This window comes from Camelina sativa, chromosome 4, assembly GCF_000633955.1.
Source record: "Camelina sativa cultivar DH55 chromosome 4, Cs, whole genome shotgun sequence".
Taxonomy (NCBI): Eukaryota; Viridiplantae; Streptophyta; class Magnoliopsida; order Brassicales; family Brassicaceae; genus Camelina; species Camelina sativa.
The window spans coordinates 27219471-27232949 of record NC_025688.1 but is presented as its reverse complement, the minus strand read 5'-3'; the positions used below and the strand labels follow the sequence as shown (position 1 = coordinate 27232949).

Genomic DNA, 13479 nt, shown 5'->3' with positions numbered 1-13479 from the left:
TTTTTTTTTTTTTTTTTGACTTTGGTTCTTGTTTCGTCCTCTTCTTTATCAGACAAACAAAACAAAAAAATTTAAGCTCAAAGATTGCGTCCCGTTTTTATCAAATCTTACGTATATATATAGGATTCAGTTTCCAACTTGCGTGTCGGTTTGGTTGTTTTCTTCTGGATTGTATGTCGGCGACTTACTTTTTGGACTCTCTCGGCATTTTTTTAAAATTAAAAAAAAAAAACCGAAAATTAAACTGAACTGTTGGATTAATCTTCAGATAAAGTACTAGAATGAATGTTTTAGTGTGTGGTCGTTGTGCCACCACCACCAAATTCAAATATGCATGTTAGTAAACAAAAACAAAATTCATCAATAACAAAATGTACATCTTGTACTAATTGAATATCAAATTAGTATAGTTGTCATTTATAAGGTGACATAATTACTCTTTATTGCAATATTATATAAGATGATAAAGAAAGATTTTGAAATTTATAAAGCCTGTGAAGATTTTTTTCCGATTAAAACTAAAGTAATGGATACATAAACCAAAGCAGTTCAAAGTAATTTTTTTTTCTTTCTAATTTTCTTAAACATTGACATATTTCAAGTAAGAAAGCATTGCTTATAAACTCACTTCTTCTCTTATTCCATTTGGCCAAAATATCTGCCTGCGATCGTGATGAGCATATTTGCCATGGTGATGACTTGTTCGTCTACAACCTCCAACGCACGAAGACTCGCACACTTCCTCACAAGAGCCCTGAGACAAGCACAAGTATCTGCATCCAAAGGAGTGTCCACTGATGCACATAATGCTAATACCCATTTGCAGTCACTACTCTTCAATCCGCTCTCTTTCTCAACCAAACATATCTGCTTTCTCAGCTTTGATACCCGTGTCACTGAGTCCATTCCCTCTATCTCTGAAACCACCACCCCACCAAGTGACTCATCACTCTCTGTGTTGAGACGCTTTTTGAATATCTCCATAAGCACCTCATCTAAAGACTGACTCGACGATATTACCTCATCCTCGCATGTGTTGTCAGTTTGCAATAAAGCCTGTTAAAAAAACTCATAGCACTTTCATATCTTATGGTCCACTCAGAGAAACCCTGATAGTATACAAGTTAGAAGGAAACTTTACCAGGCGAAGGTGTGAAAAGTCGGAAAGCAACAAGTCCTCCCATTCCTTCACTGGCAAAAGGTGCTCTGGGCATTTGCTGATTTCAGGAATTTGTGGCATGTAAACACTCTGCTCTTTCTGTATGTACTTGCTTCCATCGATCTCGGCTACTTTTACGTTTGGAATTCGCTTTGCCTCCCACCTACAATGCGGAAACAACTTATCCATATGTATGCCAAAATGCAGATACACAGAAAGATTGAAACAGAGTGACAAATATATACCTGACTCGTCTTAAATATTCAAGCCCATCTTCTGGTGGTCCAGAATCAAAATCAGGTTCTCCATCCACCGCAAACGCAGGCCTCAAAATGCTATTGTAATCGTCATTATCTTCAGTCTCTTTCACAACAGAATCTTCTTCAAGAGTCACGTCTTCTTTGGTGCCTAAATTTTCTCATGAAGAAAAAAAGGTCAAATTTGCTTTCTGAGTGTGATTGGGTAGTAACAAATACGATACTGCATAGAAACAGAAAAGAAATAGGGCCATTGAAAAGATTTAGCTTTGGAAGTTTTTGATTTTATTAAAGTTGTACGAACATGTACAATTTTGAACCTAAACTCATAGCCATACACACTTTGAACCTAAGAACCTCTTTATACCCCTTTTACAATCTGAACCAAAGAATCTATATACAGAAAGAATGTATTGTGTCTTAGAAAAGGGGGCATTGGTGAACAAAGGACTGTGACAGAATTATGAAACAAAGGACTTTTGACAGATTTCTGCAGCTCAATGCACAAAGATATTCACACGGTTTCGTCTTGGTACAGCCGATACGGGACCTGTGGAAAAGAAAACAAAAGGCCCCTATCAAAACGACATTTTACTGGAAGTGGGAGAGAATGGATACAAGAAGAACAGATCTGGAAGGTAAGAGCTCTAGACCAGAAATAACAGACATCCAACTCGTCAAAAAGGCTAGAGGGCAATTAAACACATTTCAACGGCTTATATAGGGAAGAACCTTAGACTCGACTGAATTTGTCTTTGATGACCATTTGAGTAAGAAAACAGTAGCAAAGAAAAACCCATTTGAGTATTCAGGTATAGCTTAAGGTAATCTAAAGTTGGAGTGACATACTTTACTTAGACCTAAAGTTTTTTTCAACATGTTCAACTAACAACAGGCAACAACACAAAATGCAGCAGATTAGATAAAAAAAATAGAGTAGTAAGTAGAGGGTTACCGAGGATACTGATGCCACTCTTTGAACTCTTGTAATTCTTCAAATAAACTAAACCTTCGTACTCAGTCACCAGCTCAGGTAGGAGCCTAGCATACATGTCACTCCACAGTTTCTTCTGATCCGCAATGTGGGCATACCTCATCGACTCCATTTGCTTCCTAGAGTACATAATGCGCGACTGCTTCCCATTCAAATCTCCACGGTTAAGAAAGTCAGAAACTTTAGATGAAGCATTTCCCTTTTCAATTGGTTTCTCCCCTGCAACCTTCTTATGCTTTCTTGGTGCATCCTTATCAGTTCCTGGTCTTTTAGGATGATCTTTACCTTTCTTGTAGAAAGGAACAACATCAAACAACGCAGTATCATCAACCAAATCGATATTCACAGATCTCCCAACAAAAGCATTATCCTTAACCCTCACTCTTTCCACCTTCTCATGCTTTTCTTTAGATCCCTTCCCATTCTTCTCGATCTTATGAATCTCAGAAGCCCTAGCGAGCGTGTCCACATCAACCTTCTTGTTAAAAATTGTCCCACCTTCGATTTCAGCCAACGATCTTCTCTTCTCAGCCTCCAAAAGCATCTGAACATCAGAATCTTGTCCCTTCTTCTTCTTCTCAAAGTTCAAACTTTCTTTCACATCAGAGATCGAAACGACGCACCCATCAGTCTCAACAACATCTTCTATCTTGCGCACATCATCTCCAAATTGATCGCTTTTTGTAGAAATCTCAGATACTTCCTTACTCTGTTTCAGTTCCTCGCCAACCTTATTCTCTTCAAGAAACGTTGAACCAGTTTCATCGACTCCAGGACACTCCACATCCATCGCCTCGGTTACCTCAAGACTCGTTTCGGAGAAAGAAACTTCAATAGAATCCGAATGGATGATTTCTCCATCTTTCTCGGAAAGAGAAGTAAAAGGCGAAGACTTTACTTGCTTCTTTGGGCTTATCATCTCTTCAACAGAGTCTTCGTTCTTTACTAGCGGTAAAGAATCGATCTTTAGCGAGTCTTCTGCAGATTCATCCCGAGTAATCGAAGTTTTCTCCGACCCAATACATTCACCGGAATCAATCGTCGTCATCACGGAGAGCCGAAGAGAGAGAGAGAGCAGAGCAAGTGTGAAAGAGAGAGAGAGAGAGAGAGAGAGAGAGAGATGAAGCGTTGGCAAAAGGAAGCAAAACCCTCGTCTCACGAATGATTAAATAAGCGAGAAACCGGTTTAGATAAACCGGATAATTTCATTCTCAAACCGGTTACGGTTATTGAATTAATCAAATAAAAGGGGTATTACGGTAATATTATCATAGAAAAGAACTCGAAAGCTACAAACCACTCGCTTCTCACCCTCACGCGCCATCTCAAATTCGATCTTCTTTCACTGCACACAAAGCGAAGAGACAGAGAAGCCATAGAGAGAGAGAGAGAGAGAGAAGAGAGAAAAAGTGGGGGAAAAAGCGAAGAAGACGCAGATTCCATTCAATTTAGGGTTAGCGCTTCCCCTAATTTGGAAACCTAGTCTTGTTTCCGGATCGGACGAAACGAGAGAACGAAGTTAACGAGAATGGGCGCGAATTCTATTCCCGTGGATGCAACCATTGATCTCGATGAGCAGATCTCGCAGCTCATGCAGTGCAAGCCTCTCTCCGAGCAACAGGTGCCTGTAACTTTCTCCTTTGACGTTTTCTCCACTTTGGACTTGGGTTGTATCGATGATTGGATCTGATTTTTATTTATTTTTTATGTTTCGGAGTCGAAAGTTTTTTTTTATTTATTATTCCTCTGTGTTTGAGGTTTCTTCGGGTATGGGATTAGCAGATTTGATTTGGAGAGTTTCGATTATCATTTGAAATGAACATCTTTCGGAAAAAAATGTTAGATCTTGGCGTTTGTGTATAATCTCACGGATGTTCATTTTCACCGCAGTTTTATCGGTTGGAGAAATTGGTTTTGCTTGCTTCTAATGGTTTGATGATGAGTGTTAGCTGCATCGGATTCTTAATATCTAAGCTCGTGTTTTTATGTGCCTGGTAATGTGATTTGATGTAGATGATAAGAGTTTTATCTTTTTCTCATTACTAGCTTTTAGATTAGTGGGAAATGGTAGAAATGTTAAAGGGAAACAGTTTTTTTTTTCTGGTGTGAAAGATATTGCAACTCAGTAACGGACCAATACTAGTAGCTGATATCAAGGATCAATACTTGTAGGGCGTTTTTTTTTTCTGTTACTGCTTTTCCTGTTTGCTTCGTGTGTCAAGTTGAGTTCTGTTAGTGTATTTCCAAGTCATGTTTTTTATATAGGGTTTAATTACTGGTTATCCTGCATCTCCTTAGTAAGTTAAAGTGGTGAACGTCATATGAAGTATTGTGTTATTTTTCTTTAGGTTAGAGCATTATGTGAGAAAGCCAAGGAGATCTTAATGGATGAAAGCAACGTTCAGGTTAGTTCTTGGTCTTGCATATTTCTTTGGTTGAGTAATTCTTTCACCATACTTGGTGATTATATTTTCAGTGTGGTAGATTGTGCTACTAGCCATGAATTTAATTAACTCTTTCTGTTCCTGTTTGCAGCCTGTGAAAAGCCCTGTGACAATCTGCGGTGATATTCATGGACAGTTCCATGATCTTGCTGAGCTTTTCCGTATAGGAGGAATGGTAACATTTATAAAATTTACTGAGAATCATAATAGAAGTTAGGTGTATTTTCAGGCTTCCGTTTGTGCATTTTGGTTCTGGTACTGATTTTTGTTTGACCGTGTATCTCTACAAATCTTACAATATATTCCTTTTTCTCTTTTTGCAGTGCCCTGATACCAATTATCTGTTTATGGGAGACTATGTGGACCGTGGTTATTATTCTGTTGAAACTGTAACGGTACGAGAATTATATATTCAGACTTCCTTTTCTTTTCTCGTTAATGAGTAGGCTGATTAATTGGCCTTTTATATTGGTAAATATATATACTGGTTGCATGATGGATTGTTTTTTTACAATGTGAATATTTTGGGTCTGAATTTGAAGTATGCTAATACAATTTCTCGTTTTTATTCTGTTTCAAGCTGTTAGTCGCCTTAAAGATGCGATATCCTCAGCGAATCACTATTCTTAGAGGAAATCATGAAAGCCGTCAGGTAAAGTAATGCTTTATGTTTTTATTACTCTGTTCCCACTTGTAAACCCCCACCTTCTGATGTTAGATACAGTACTACATTGTGTCTCCATTCATTGTCCATCGTTTAGATCTTGGTTAATATACATTTTTCCTTATAAACAGTTGGTTCTGTCTACAACATACGTTTTGTTTGTTGGTTTATACTTTTCTATCATCCTACTCTTATATCTGACACAGGCTTTTCTTCTTGTCTTCCGTCTGGCAGATTACTCAGGTTTATGGATTTTATGATGAATGTCTGCGAAAGTGAGTCTTCTGGAAAAAAACCCTTATTTTGTAGATGCTGTCAATTGCATGCAAGTAATTCATTTGTATCATTAGCATTACTCTTGTGTTTATTTTCGCTGTTGCTATCTTTTGTGTGTGTGTGTTTTAGTCTGTCCTGTTTCTGTTAATCTTTCAGGCTTCCGATTGCTTGCGTCTAATACTGGTTATATATATATATATATATTGTATTATCTTACTCATTGAAGTTTGCTGATATAGGTATGGCAATGCAAATGTTTGGAAAATCTTTACAGACCTCTTCGACTATTTCCCGCTGACAGCCTTGGTTAGTACCTATCATATCTCAGACCTTTCTTCTACTTTTTTGTTGGTGGGGTTCACATAAGTCTATCTTAGTCCCCTGGTCATGTAATATAGATGAACTGTTCCTTGTCTTGTCATGGTGTATTATTTGAACTGAAGTATTGGCTTTGTACTGTGCTGTCGTATTTCTTTTGCTAGTGTCACAGCAATTGCAAGACGTTAGTATTCTGAAAAACAGAATGGAAGATCTTTTATAAATGGAAGATTACATGTATGAGTTATCTGACTAAACAGATGGTGTTTTCTACACAAATTTATGGGTTACATCAAATCATTATGTTATTCCATTACAGGTTGAGTCAGAAATATTTTGTCTTCATGGTGGATTANGTGGGGTTCACATAAGTCTATCTTAGTCCCCTGGTCATGTAATATAGATGAACTGTTCCTTGTCTTGTCATGGTGTATTATTTGAACTAAAGTATTGGCTTTGTACTGTGCTGTCGTATTTCTTTTGCTAGTGTCACAGCAATTGCAAGACGTTAGTATTCTGAAAACAGAATGGAAGATTACATGTATGAGTTATCTGACTAAACAGATAGTGTTTTCTACACAAATTTATGGGTTACATCAAATCATTGTGTTATTCCATTACAGGTTGAGTCAGAAATATTTTGTCTTCATGGTGGATTATCTCCATCTATCGAGACCCTTGACAACATAAGGAATTTTGATCGAGTTCAAGAAGTGCCCCATGAAGGGCCGATGTGTGACTTATTATGGTCTGACCCCGATGACCGATGTGGTTGGGGCATCTCTCCCCGTGGTGCCGGATATACCTTTGGTCAGGTAATTACAAGTCTTATGGCTCTGAAACGGTCCTGACTCTCTCTCTTTTTTTAAAGCAAGTGTCTAATTGACTTTTATCATTTTTTTCATTTCTTTCACTAGGATATATCCGAACAATTCAATCACACAAACAGCTTAAAGCTGATTGCCCGAGCTCATCAGTTGGTTATGGATGGATACAACTGGGCTCACGTAAGAATGCAACTATAAACCCTTCTTTTGCATAGCTTTGCAAGGCTTAAGATTTTTTGCTCACTTTAGTTGTCTTCCCTATCAAACAGGAGCAAAAGGTGGTTACTATATTCAGTGCTCCAAACTATTGTTACCGTTGTGGGAACATGGCCTCGATTCTTGAGGTCGACGACTGCAGGAACCACACCTTCATTCAGGTCTTTCCCCAAAACCCACATGTCGTGACTGTAATAAAATTCGTGTAGAAGAATGATCAAAGCTAACTTAAGTGTATAAAAATGTGATTGCAGTTCGAACCAGCACCGAGGAGAGGAGAACCAGACGTTACCCGAAGGACACCAGACTACTTTCTGTGATCACTGGACACAGACTCATCTCAGTCAGCAGCTGCAGCCACCCACAAGTGAAAAGTCAGAGTTGGTAACAATCAAGATTCTCGTTTCTATGCGTTGTGCTCAGGTTGCTCTGTTTTAAAATTCAACTTAGTCCCACCACCGGAATATAATGTGTATTATAGGCGAAGAAGGATCTCTTATCTTCCTCTATAACCAAGAAAAAAAAAAGGAAAAGAAAAAAAGACACCCTTTATGGACATTGTTTGGTTGATGTTATTAGCTTCTTCTTCTTCTTCTGCATCCGAATGTGTTTTCATGTGAGAAATCTTCTAATTTTTATTTCACGTAATTTGTCCTTCAACTTCTCCGATTTTTAAAAGTTGTTCTGCTTATTTGTATTACAAAGCTTGATATAAGACCATCTCTAGTGATGCTTCGAATGCTTTCATTTTGAAGATGAAAATGAATATCCCATATATCTATTCTTCAATTGTGCTTCATTTTCATCTTCAAAATGAAGGATTGAATAGTGTATATCTTCATATTTGAAGGTACACTATTCTTTTGCAGAAAAAAAAACAGTACACTATTCATCTCTTCATATTTTTAAGGTGGTCCTTTTATTCACAAAATGGTCCTTGAAATTATAACTAGTTTTATTTTGTACCTAATATTACAAAATGGTCCAATTAATTTAAATTTTCATATTTTCATTTTCTCCAATCAGATTATTACGCAATAATAACTTATATTACATAGAAAACAAACAACATAGTCAATATAAAACTTAATACCACCATTAAAGTTAAAAAAACATATCATAGCATAAGTTAACAACTTAATAATCCTGCAATTGATGTTATGCAATGTGATTTTATTTATAATAATGTTTACATTATTGTATAATTTGTTGAACTATTTGCTTACTATAAAATAAATGGGTAAAATTTATAAATTTAGAAAGTTAAAAGTATTGTTTATAATTTAATGATAAAATAGAGATAGAATATACTTCAAATATTCTTTTTTAAATAGAAAATGAAGGAAGCCATTGGATCAACTAGTTCGACTATGAACCTTCTCTTGACTTACTATTTCTATTTGAAGTTTTGAACCCCACTGAAGGTTTGGTGGTACGCATGTCTATTGCCTCGAGTATCGGATAAGATTAGGCCTTCCACATAAAGTATAGAGCCGTAATACAGTCTAAATGCAGTTACAGAGTTGTAGCTCTTGGAACCAGAAGGTTAGGCAGTTACAGAGATGTAAAGCTAACGATTCTGCTAAGGAGATTGAGTAGAAGGGTGTGAAGGTCTTCGGACTCTTCTTTGTTATTATTCTTTGAATATATAATTGTATTGGTATATGTTTCTATCAATAATTGCATAGAACAAGAGAGAATTGATCTTATCAAAAACAATAAGAGATTTAAAAAAAAGAAGAAGTGAAAATGAAAGCCATACACGCAAGTCGTAACGTAACAACAATGAACAGTATAGTTCAGAGAAATGTGATCAGAGCTACATCTTCGGTATTTATCAAAAGAGAACGACAACCGCAGAACATCCTATTTGAAATCCACACGTTTTGTTGGCCATTGAAGGGTTGAGAAGAAACAAAACAAACCCAAAGACTATAAAACATTCAATAGTACGTATAACATGACGTGTTTTGCACCGAAGGCAATCATATATAAACTGTGCAAGCGACATTAAGGTGTCATGGACGTTTTTAGAATTATAAGAATTTCGTTTAAAAATGTGAGCCTCGTAATACCCACTATAGTCTATAGACAAAGTCGTAGACAGCGGTTCTTTGGTGGTCAAGATTGCATGGATTGTGCTTGTGCGGTCCACTCCACGATCTTTTAGACAATTATTGATCGATATTGCAACTTTATATATTTTGTACATATCAAAACACTTTGATCAGTAACAATTGAAATTTTTGATAGTATCATGTAATTTGTATGTTCTAACGTCATTAAATATACATACACAAGTGTGTTTTCTTCCCCCACCAAAGAAGCGTTTCCAATATTATTATTTTTGGCTATGTTTCCATTTTAGTTGTTTCTTAAAGACTAAATACTGTTTCTGATAACCTTTATAGGAGAACAATACCAAACACGCGTATAATTTTGGTGAAACACGTGAACCTTTTTTTGACAACAAATATTTTTTAAAAATCTTATTTGTTCTGATTTCCTTATTTTTAATAATAACATTTCCGATTATGACATAAGCTTATATAGTCAAGTTAATATATTTTCATATCTTTCCATTTCCATGATCATCTCAGATTTGTTCTTGATGATTTCTATATACTTTACCATTTTTTAAAATAGATTTGATTCCTTATCTTGATTTTATATATATATATATATATATATATATATTTCTAGTAATAAACTTTCAAAAGAAAACATGTTTAACTCTGTAAAATAATAATTCGACACGTATAATATGTTACCAATTAGTGAATTTGAAATATGAGAACAATAGTGCATCCACGTCGTTTTCCAAGTTGGATTTCTATATTTATATATTATTATCAAAAAAAAGAAAGAAGTTAATAATTACATCTCTTTATAAATAAGAGAGACTACTTGTTAAAGTGGAAGAGGTCACAATCAGGCTTTTTGGCCGCTTCTGCTTGGACTCATATATCAACAAAAACCAAATTGAATCAGTAGAGAGAAAGAGAGAGAGAGTATATGATCTGACTTCTCCACCACCACGGGAAGAGAGAGAGAGAGAGAGAGATCCCGGTGACGAATCCAAACGACTTGTTGTGAGTGACGGAGCTGAAACTCGTCGACTAGTAGTAGTTAGTTAGCTGTCTCATCGGAGATCGGAATCTTCTTGGTTGGGAGTGCGAGCTTGTAGAAGGGGTGGAGAGATCAAGCGACGGATCGTGATAGGTTTTGCTGTATGTCAGTAGATTGTGTTGAAACTGATTTTGGTGGATTTGGAGAACTCGTGAACCCTATTCAATGGCCTCAGCTTCGAAAAAGACGACGGCATGTCCTCACCACCACGGTGGCTCTTCTTCTTCTTCGCCGCCTCCCAAACTCCTCTCCGCTGCGCCTGATTCCGTTTCTGGATGGTCCGACGGTGAGGATCAGCGCGCCTCTAAGGTTGCTTTGGAGTCCATAATCCGCCCTGTCGATTCGCTTCCTGATACTGCCAAGAAACCTGCTAACAAAGGTTAATCTTACGAGACGCTCTGCCTTTTGGGATTTGGATCTTGATCGTTTGATTTGATCATTGTTCTTATCTATTAGATCGTGATTTGTTTGAGTTGGTTGAGTTCTTGTTTCACTGGAATTTGTTGATGATGTTTTTACTTTCTTGTGAAATTGATGGCTTCTTTTTTTTTAACACTGAAAGAGGTTTAAACGTAGATCTAACTGTTGTGATTGTGGTTTCTTTGAAGCTGATTTCTGTTGTGATCACATTGTCCAATGCAGGCATTTCTGTGATGCCAAGAACTGAAACCAAGCACCCTTTGGATCCTCTATCTGCTGCAGAAATTTCAGTTGCTGTGGCTACTGTTCGCGCTGCTGGTGCCAACCCTGAGGTGCCGAAACCTTATATTCTTTTTCATCTTGCATGATTTATGGTGATAGCTTTGATAAACTATTTGGATTTTACTGAAACTGTTTGATATTTTATTTTTGTCAGGTTAGGGATGGCATGCGTTTCATTGAGGTGGCTTCAGTGGAACCAGATAAACATGTTGTGGCGCTTGCAGATGCTTACTTTTTCCCTCCGTTCCAGCCTTCACTCCTTCCAAGAACCAAATCTGGACCTGTCATTCCGATGAAGCTCCCTCCTAGGCGAGCGAGACTTGTTGTTTACAACCAAAAGTCCAATGAGACAAGTGTATGGATTGTGGAGTTGTCTGAAGTTCATGCTGTCACTCGGGGTGGCCATCACAGGGGAAAAGTTGTTTCCTCGGAAGTTATACCTGATGTTCAGCCACCCATGGTATGTTTATGGAATTGGATCTCTAAGTGAATTTTATATGCTACAGTAGTTTCCAGTTTCTCAGTTTAGATTCTCGTGATTTTAGGATGCGGCTGAATATGCTGAATGTGAAGCGATTGTCAAAGACTTCCCTCCGTTCATAGAGGCAATGAAGAGGAGAGGTATTGAAGACATGGATCTAGTGATGGTTGATCCCTGGTATGTTAACAACATCATGGATTCTACTGAAAGTTGTCAATTAAGGTGTACAATTTCCCTAAGTCTGCCTCTAAATGTATTGTGCAGGTGTGTGGGTTATCATAGCGAGGCTGACGCTCCTAGTCGTAGGCTTGCAAAGCCCCTTATATACTGTAGGACTGATAGTGATTCCCCTATGGAAAATGGCTATGCTCGTCCAGTTGAGGGAATTTATGTACTTGTAGACATGCAAAACATGGTGGTGATTGAGTTTGAAGACCGTAAGTTTGTGCCACTCCCCCCACCTGACCCTTTGAGGAATTATACCCCAGGTGAAAGTAGAGGGGGTGTTGACAGAAGTGATGTGAAGCCTCTCCAGATTATACAACCTGAAGGTCCAAGTTTTCGTGTTAGGGGTTACTTTGTCGAGTGGCAGAAGGTAGAATTCCATTAATAGCCTAATTGAAACCAAGTGATTATGCTTGAGCTTATTTCTAAATTGGCTGAACATTTTGTTTTGCAGTGGAACTTTCGAATTGGGTTCACTCCAAGAGAAGGTTTAGTCATACATTCGGTAGCATATGTTGATGGCAGTCGAGGTCGAAGGCCTGTTGCACACAGGCTAAGCTTTGTAGAGATGGTTGTGCCTTATGGCGATCCCAATGAGCCACATTACAGGAAAAATGCTTTTGATGCAGGGGAGGATGGTCTTGGAAAAAATGCACATTCGCTTAAGAAGGTTTGTAATCATTTTTTTTTTTCTTTTGTGGTTTGTGTGTGTTCTCATTCTCCAATTAGATCTCAGTTTGTGTTTAACAATTGGTTTTTATAGGGGTGTGACTGTCTGGGATCTATCAAGTATTTTGATGCCCATTTCACAAATTTCACTGGTGGAGTTGAAACTATTGAGAACTGTGTTTGCCTGCATGAAGAGGACCACGGAATCTTGTGGAAACATCAGGACTGGAGAACAGGATTAGCCGAAGTGCGAAGATCTAGGAGGCTAACTGTCTCTTTTCTATGTACTGTTGCTAACTACGAGTATGGGTTTTACTGGCACTTCTACCAGGTAAGTAGGAATGCGTGATTGTTCATTTCTAGAGTAAAGCAGATATTAGTCATATTTGCATATAATTTCTTTAGGGAAGACAAATGATATGTCCCTGCATGAGAATAAATCCTGAGTTTAGAACGACGGCTCACAACTTTTTAAGCCTTAACACTCTTGAACATTGATTTACAGCGCTGAATCCGAGTTTCATTTACTGATTTATGGTACCATCTTTTTAGATATCTGAAGACCAATATCATTTTATGTCTTCATTGTCTAACTGTAGGATGGGAAAATCGAAGCTGAAGTAAAACTTACTGGGATCCTGAGTTTAGGAGCGCTGCAGCCAGGAGAAACTCGAAAGTACGGTACTACTATTGCTCCTGGCTTGTATGCACCAGTCCATCAACATTTCTTTATCGCTCGCATGGATATGTCTGTTGACTGTAAACCTGGTGAAGCTTTTAATCAGGTACCTTTACTTTGCTGATCTTCTCTTCTTGTTGTTGTTAACTTACATATGTGGTTTATTTTCTCAGTTTTAGGAATGGCATTGGTAGCATATGAATTTTAGAAGTCCCTATAATTCTTGAAAATAAATCTTAGATACATGTTGCCAGGTGATTTTACTCAATAGTCAGCTTAATCCTCTTTTATCTGTAGGTAGTTGAGGTAAATGCTAGAGTTGACGAGCCTGGTGAGAACAATGTCCACAGCAATGCGTTTTATGCGGAGGAGAAGTTACTTAGATCAGAGGCAGAGGCAACGCGTGACTGTGACCCTTTTTCTGCTCGCCATTGGATTG

The 13479-nt window shown here is 37.6% G+C and overlaps 3 protein-coding genes across 7 annotated transcripts in view; 2 read left to right on the top strand and 1 right to left on the bottom strand.

Annotated features, from left to right (window-relative positions):
• LOC104782760 lies at positions 537-3553 on the bottom strand. 2 transcript variants are annotated; one of them, XM_010507777.2, is made up of 4 exons: positions 2372-3551; positions 1405-1567; positions 1142-1322; positions 537-1056 (listed from the first exon to the last, which is right to left on the bottom strand). In XM_010507777.2, the coding sequence occupies exons 1-4, from the start codon at positions 3456-3458 to the stop codon at positions 637-639; spliced, it is 1851 nt and encodes a 616-aa protein (XP_010506079.1). In that variant the 5' UTR covers positions 3459-3551; the 3' UTR covers positions 537-636. The 2 variants fall into 2 exon arrangements, with proteins under 2 accessions (XP_010506079.1, XP_019100582.1); XM_019245037.1 differs by lacking the exons at positions 537-1056; positions 1142-1322; positions 1405-1567 and adding an exon at positions 1583-1966 and having other exon boundaries at positions 2372-3553.
• LOC104782759 (serine/threonine-protein phosphatase PP2A-4 catalytic subunit) lies at positions 3714-7870 on the top strand. 2 transcript variants are annotated; one of them, XM_010507776.1, is made up of 11 exons: positions 3715-4031; positions 4759-4815; positions 4946-5029; positions 5178-5249; positions 5435-5506; positions 5753-5793; positions 6034-6100; positions 6736-6927; positions 7030-7119; positions 7209-7316; positions 7410-7870. In XM_010507776.1, the coding sequence occupies exons 1-11, from the start codon at positions 3939-3941 to the stop codon at positions 7473-7475; spliced, it is 942 nt and encodes a 313-aa protein (XP_010506078.1). In that variant the 5' UTR covers positions 3715-3938; the 3' UTR covers positions 7476-7870. The 2 variants fall into 2 exon arrangements, with proteins under 2 accessions (XP_019100583.1, XP_010506078.1); XM_019245038.1 differs by lacking the exons at positions 6736-6927; positions 7030-7119; positions 7209-7316; positions 7410-7870 and adding an exon at positions 6277-6377 and having other exon boundaries at positions 3714-4031.
• LOC104782758 (copper methylamine oxidase) overlaps positions 10090-13479 on the top strand; it is a 5592-nt gene continuing 2202 nt past the window's right edge. Inside the window, exons 1-9 of one of the 3 annotated variants that reach the window (XM_019245036.1) lie at positions 10091-10663; positions 10927-11036; positions 11141-11446; positions 11532-11644; positions 11732-12062; positions 12147-12362; positions 12456-12692; positions 12961-13146; positions 13338-13478. In XM_019245036.1, the coding sequence (XP_019100581.1) occupies positions 10450-10663; positions 10927-11036; positions 11141-11446; positions 11532-11644; positions 11732-12062; positions 12147-12362; positions 12456-12692; positions 12961-13146; positions 13338-13478 (1854 nt within the window). In that variant the 5' untranslated portion in view covers positions 10091-10449. Of the gene's footprint in view, positions 10664-10926; positions 11037-11140; positions 11447-11531; positions 11645-11731; positions 12063-12146; positions 12363-12455; positions 12693-12960; positions 13147-13337; position 13479 lie in introns of all 3 variants that reach the window. The other 2 variants (XM_010507774.2, XM_010507773.2) reach the window with 2 other exon arrangements.

Excerpts from the sequence above, each read along its gene's own strand:
- LOC104782760 (XM_010507777.2), bottom strand. The coding sequence starts at position 3,458 with ATGACGACGATTGATTCCGGTGAATGTATTGGGTCGGAGAAAACTTCG. Across the intron at positions 1,568-2,371 it reads GAGTGGCATCAGTATCCTCG|GCACCAAAGAAGACGTGACT; the intron begins GTAACCCTCTAC and ends GAGAAAATTTAG. Across the intron at positions 1,057-1,141 it reads ACTTTTCACACCTTCGCCTG|GCTTTATTGCAAACTGACAA; the intron begins GTAAAGTTTCCT and ends TTTTTTTAACAG.
- LOC104782759 (XM_010507776.1), top strand. The coding sequence starts at position 3,939 with ATGGGCGCGAATTCTATTCCCGTGGATGCAACCATTGATCTCGATGAG. Across the intron at positions 5,030-5,177 it reads TTTTCCGTATAGGAGGAATG|TGCCCTGATACCAATTATCT; the intron begins GTAACATTTATA and ends CTCTTTTTGCAG. Across the intron at positions 5,507-5,752 it reads GAAATCATGAAAGCCGTCAG|ATTACTCAGGTTTATGGATT; the intron begins GTAAAGTAATGC and ends TCCGTCTGGCAG.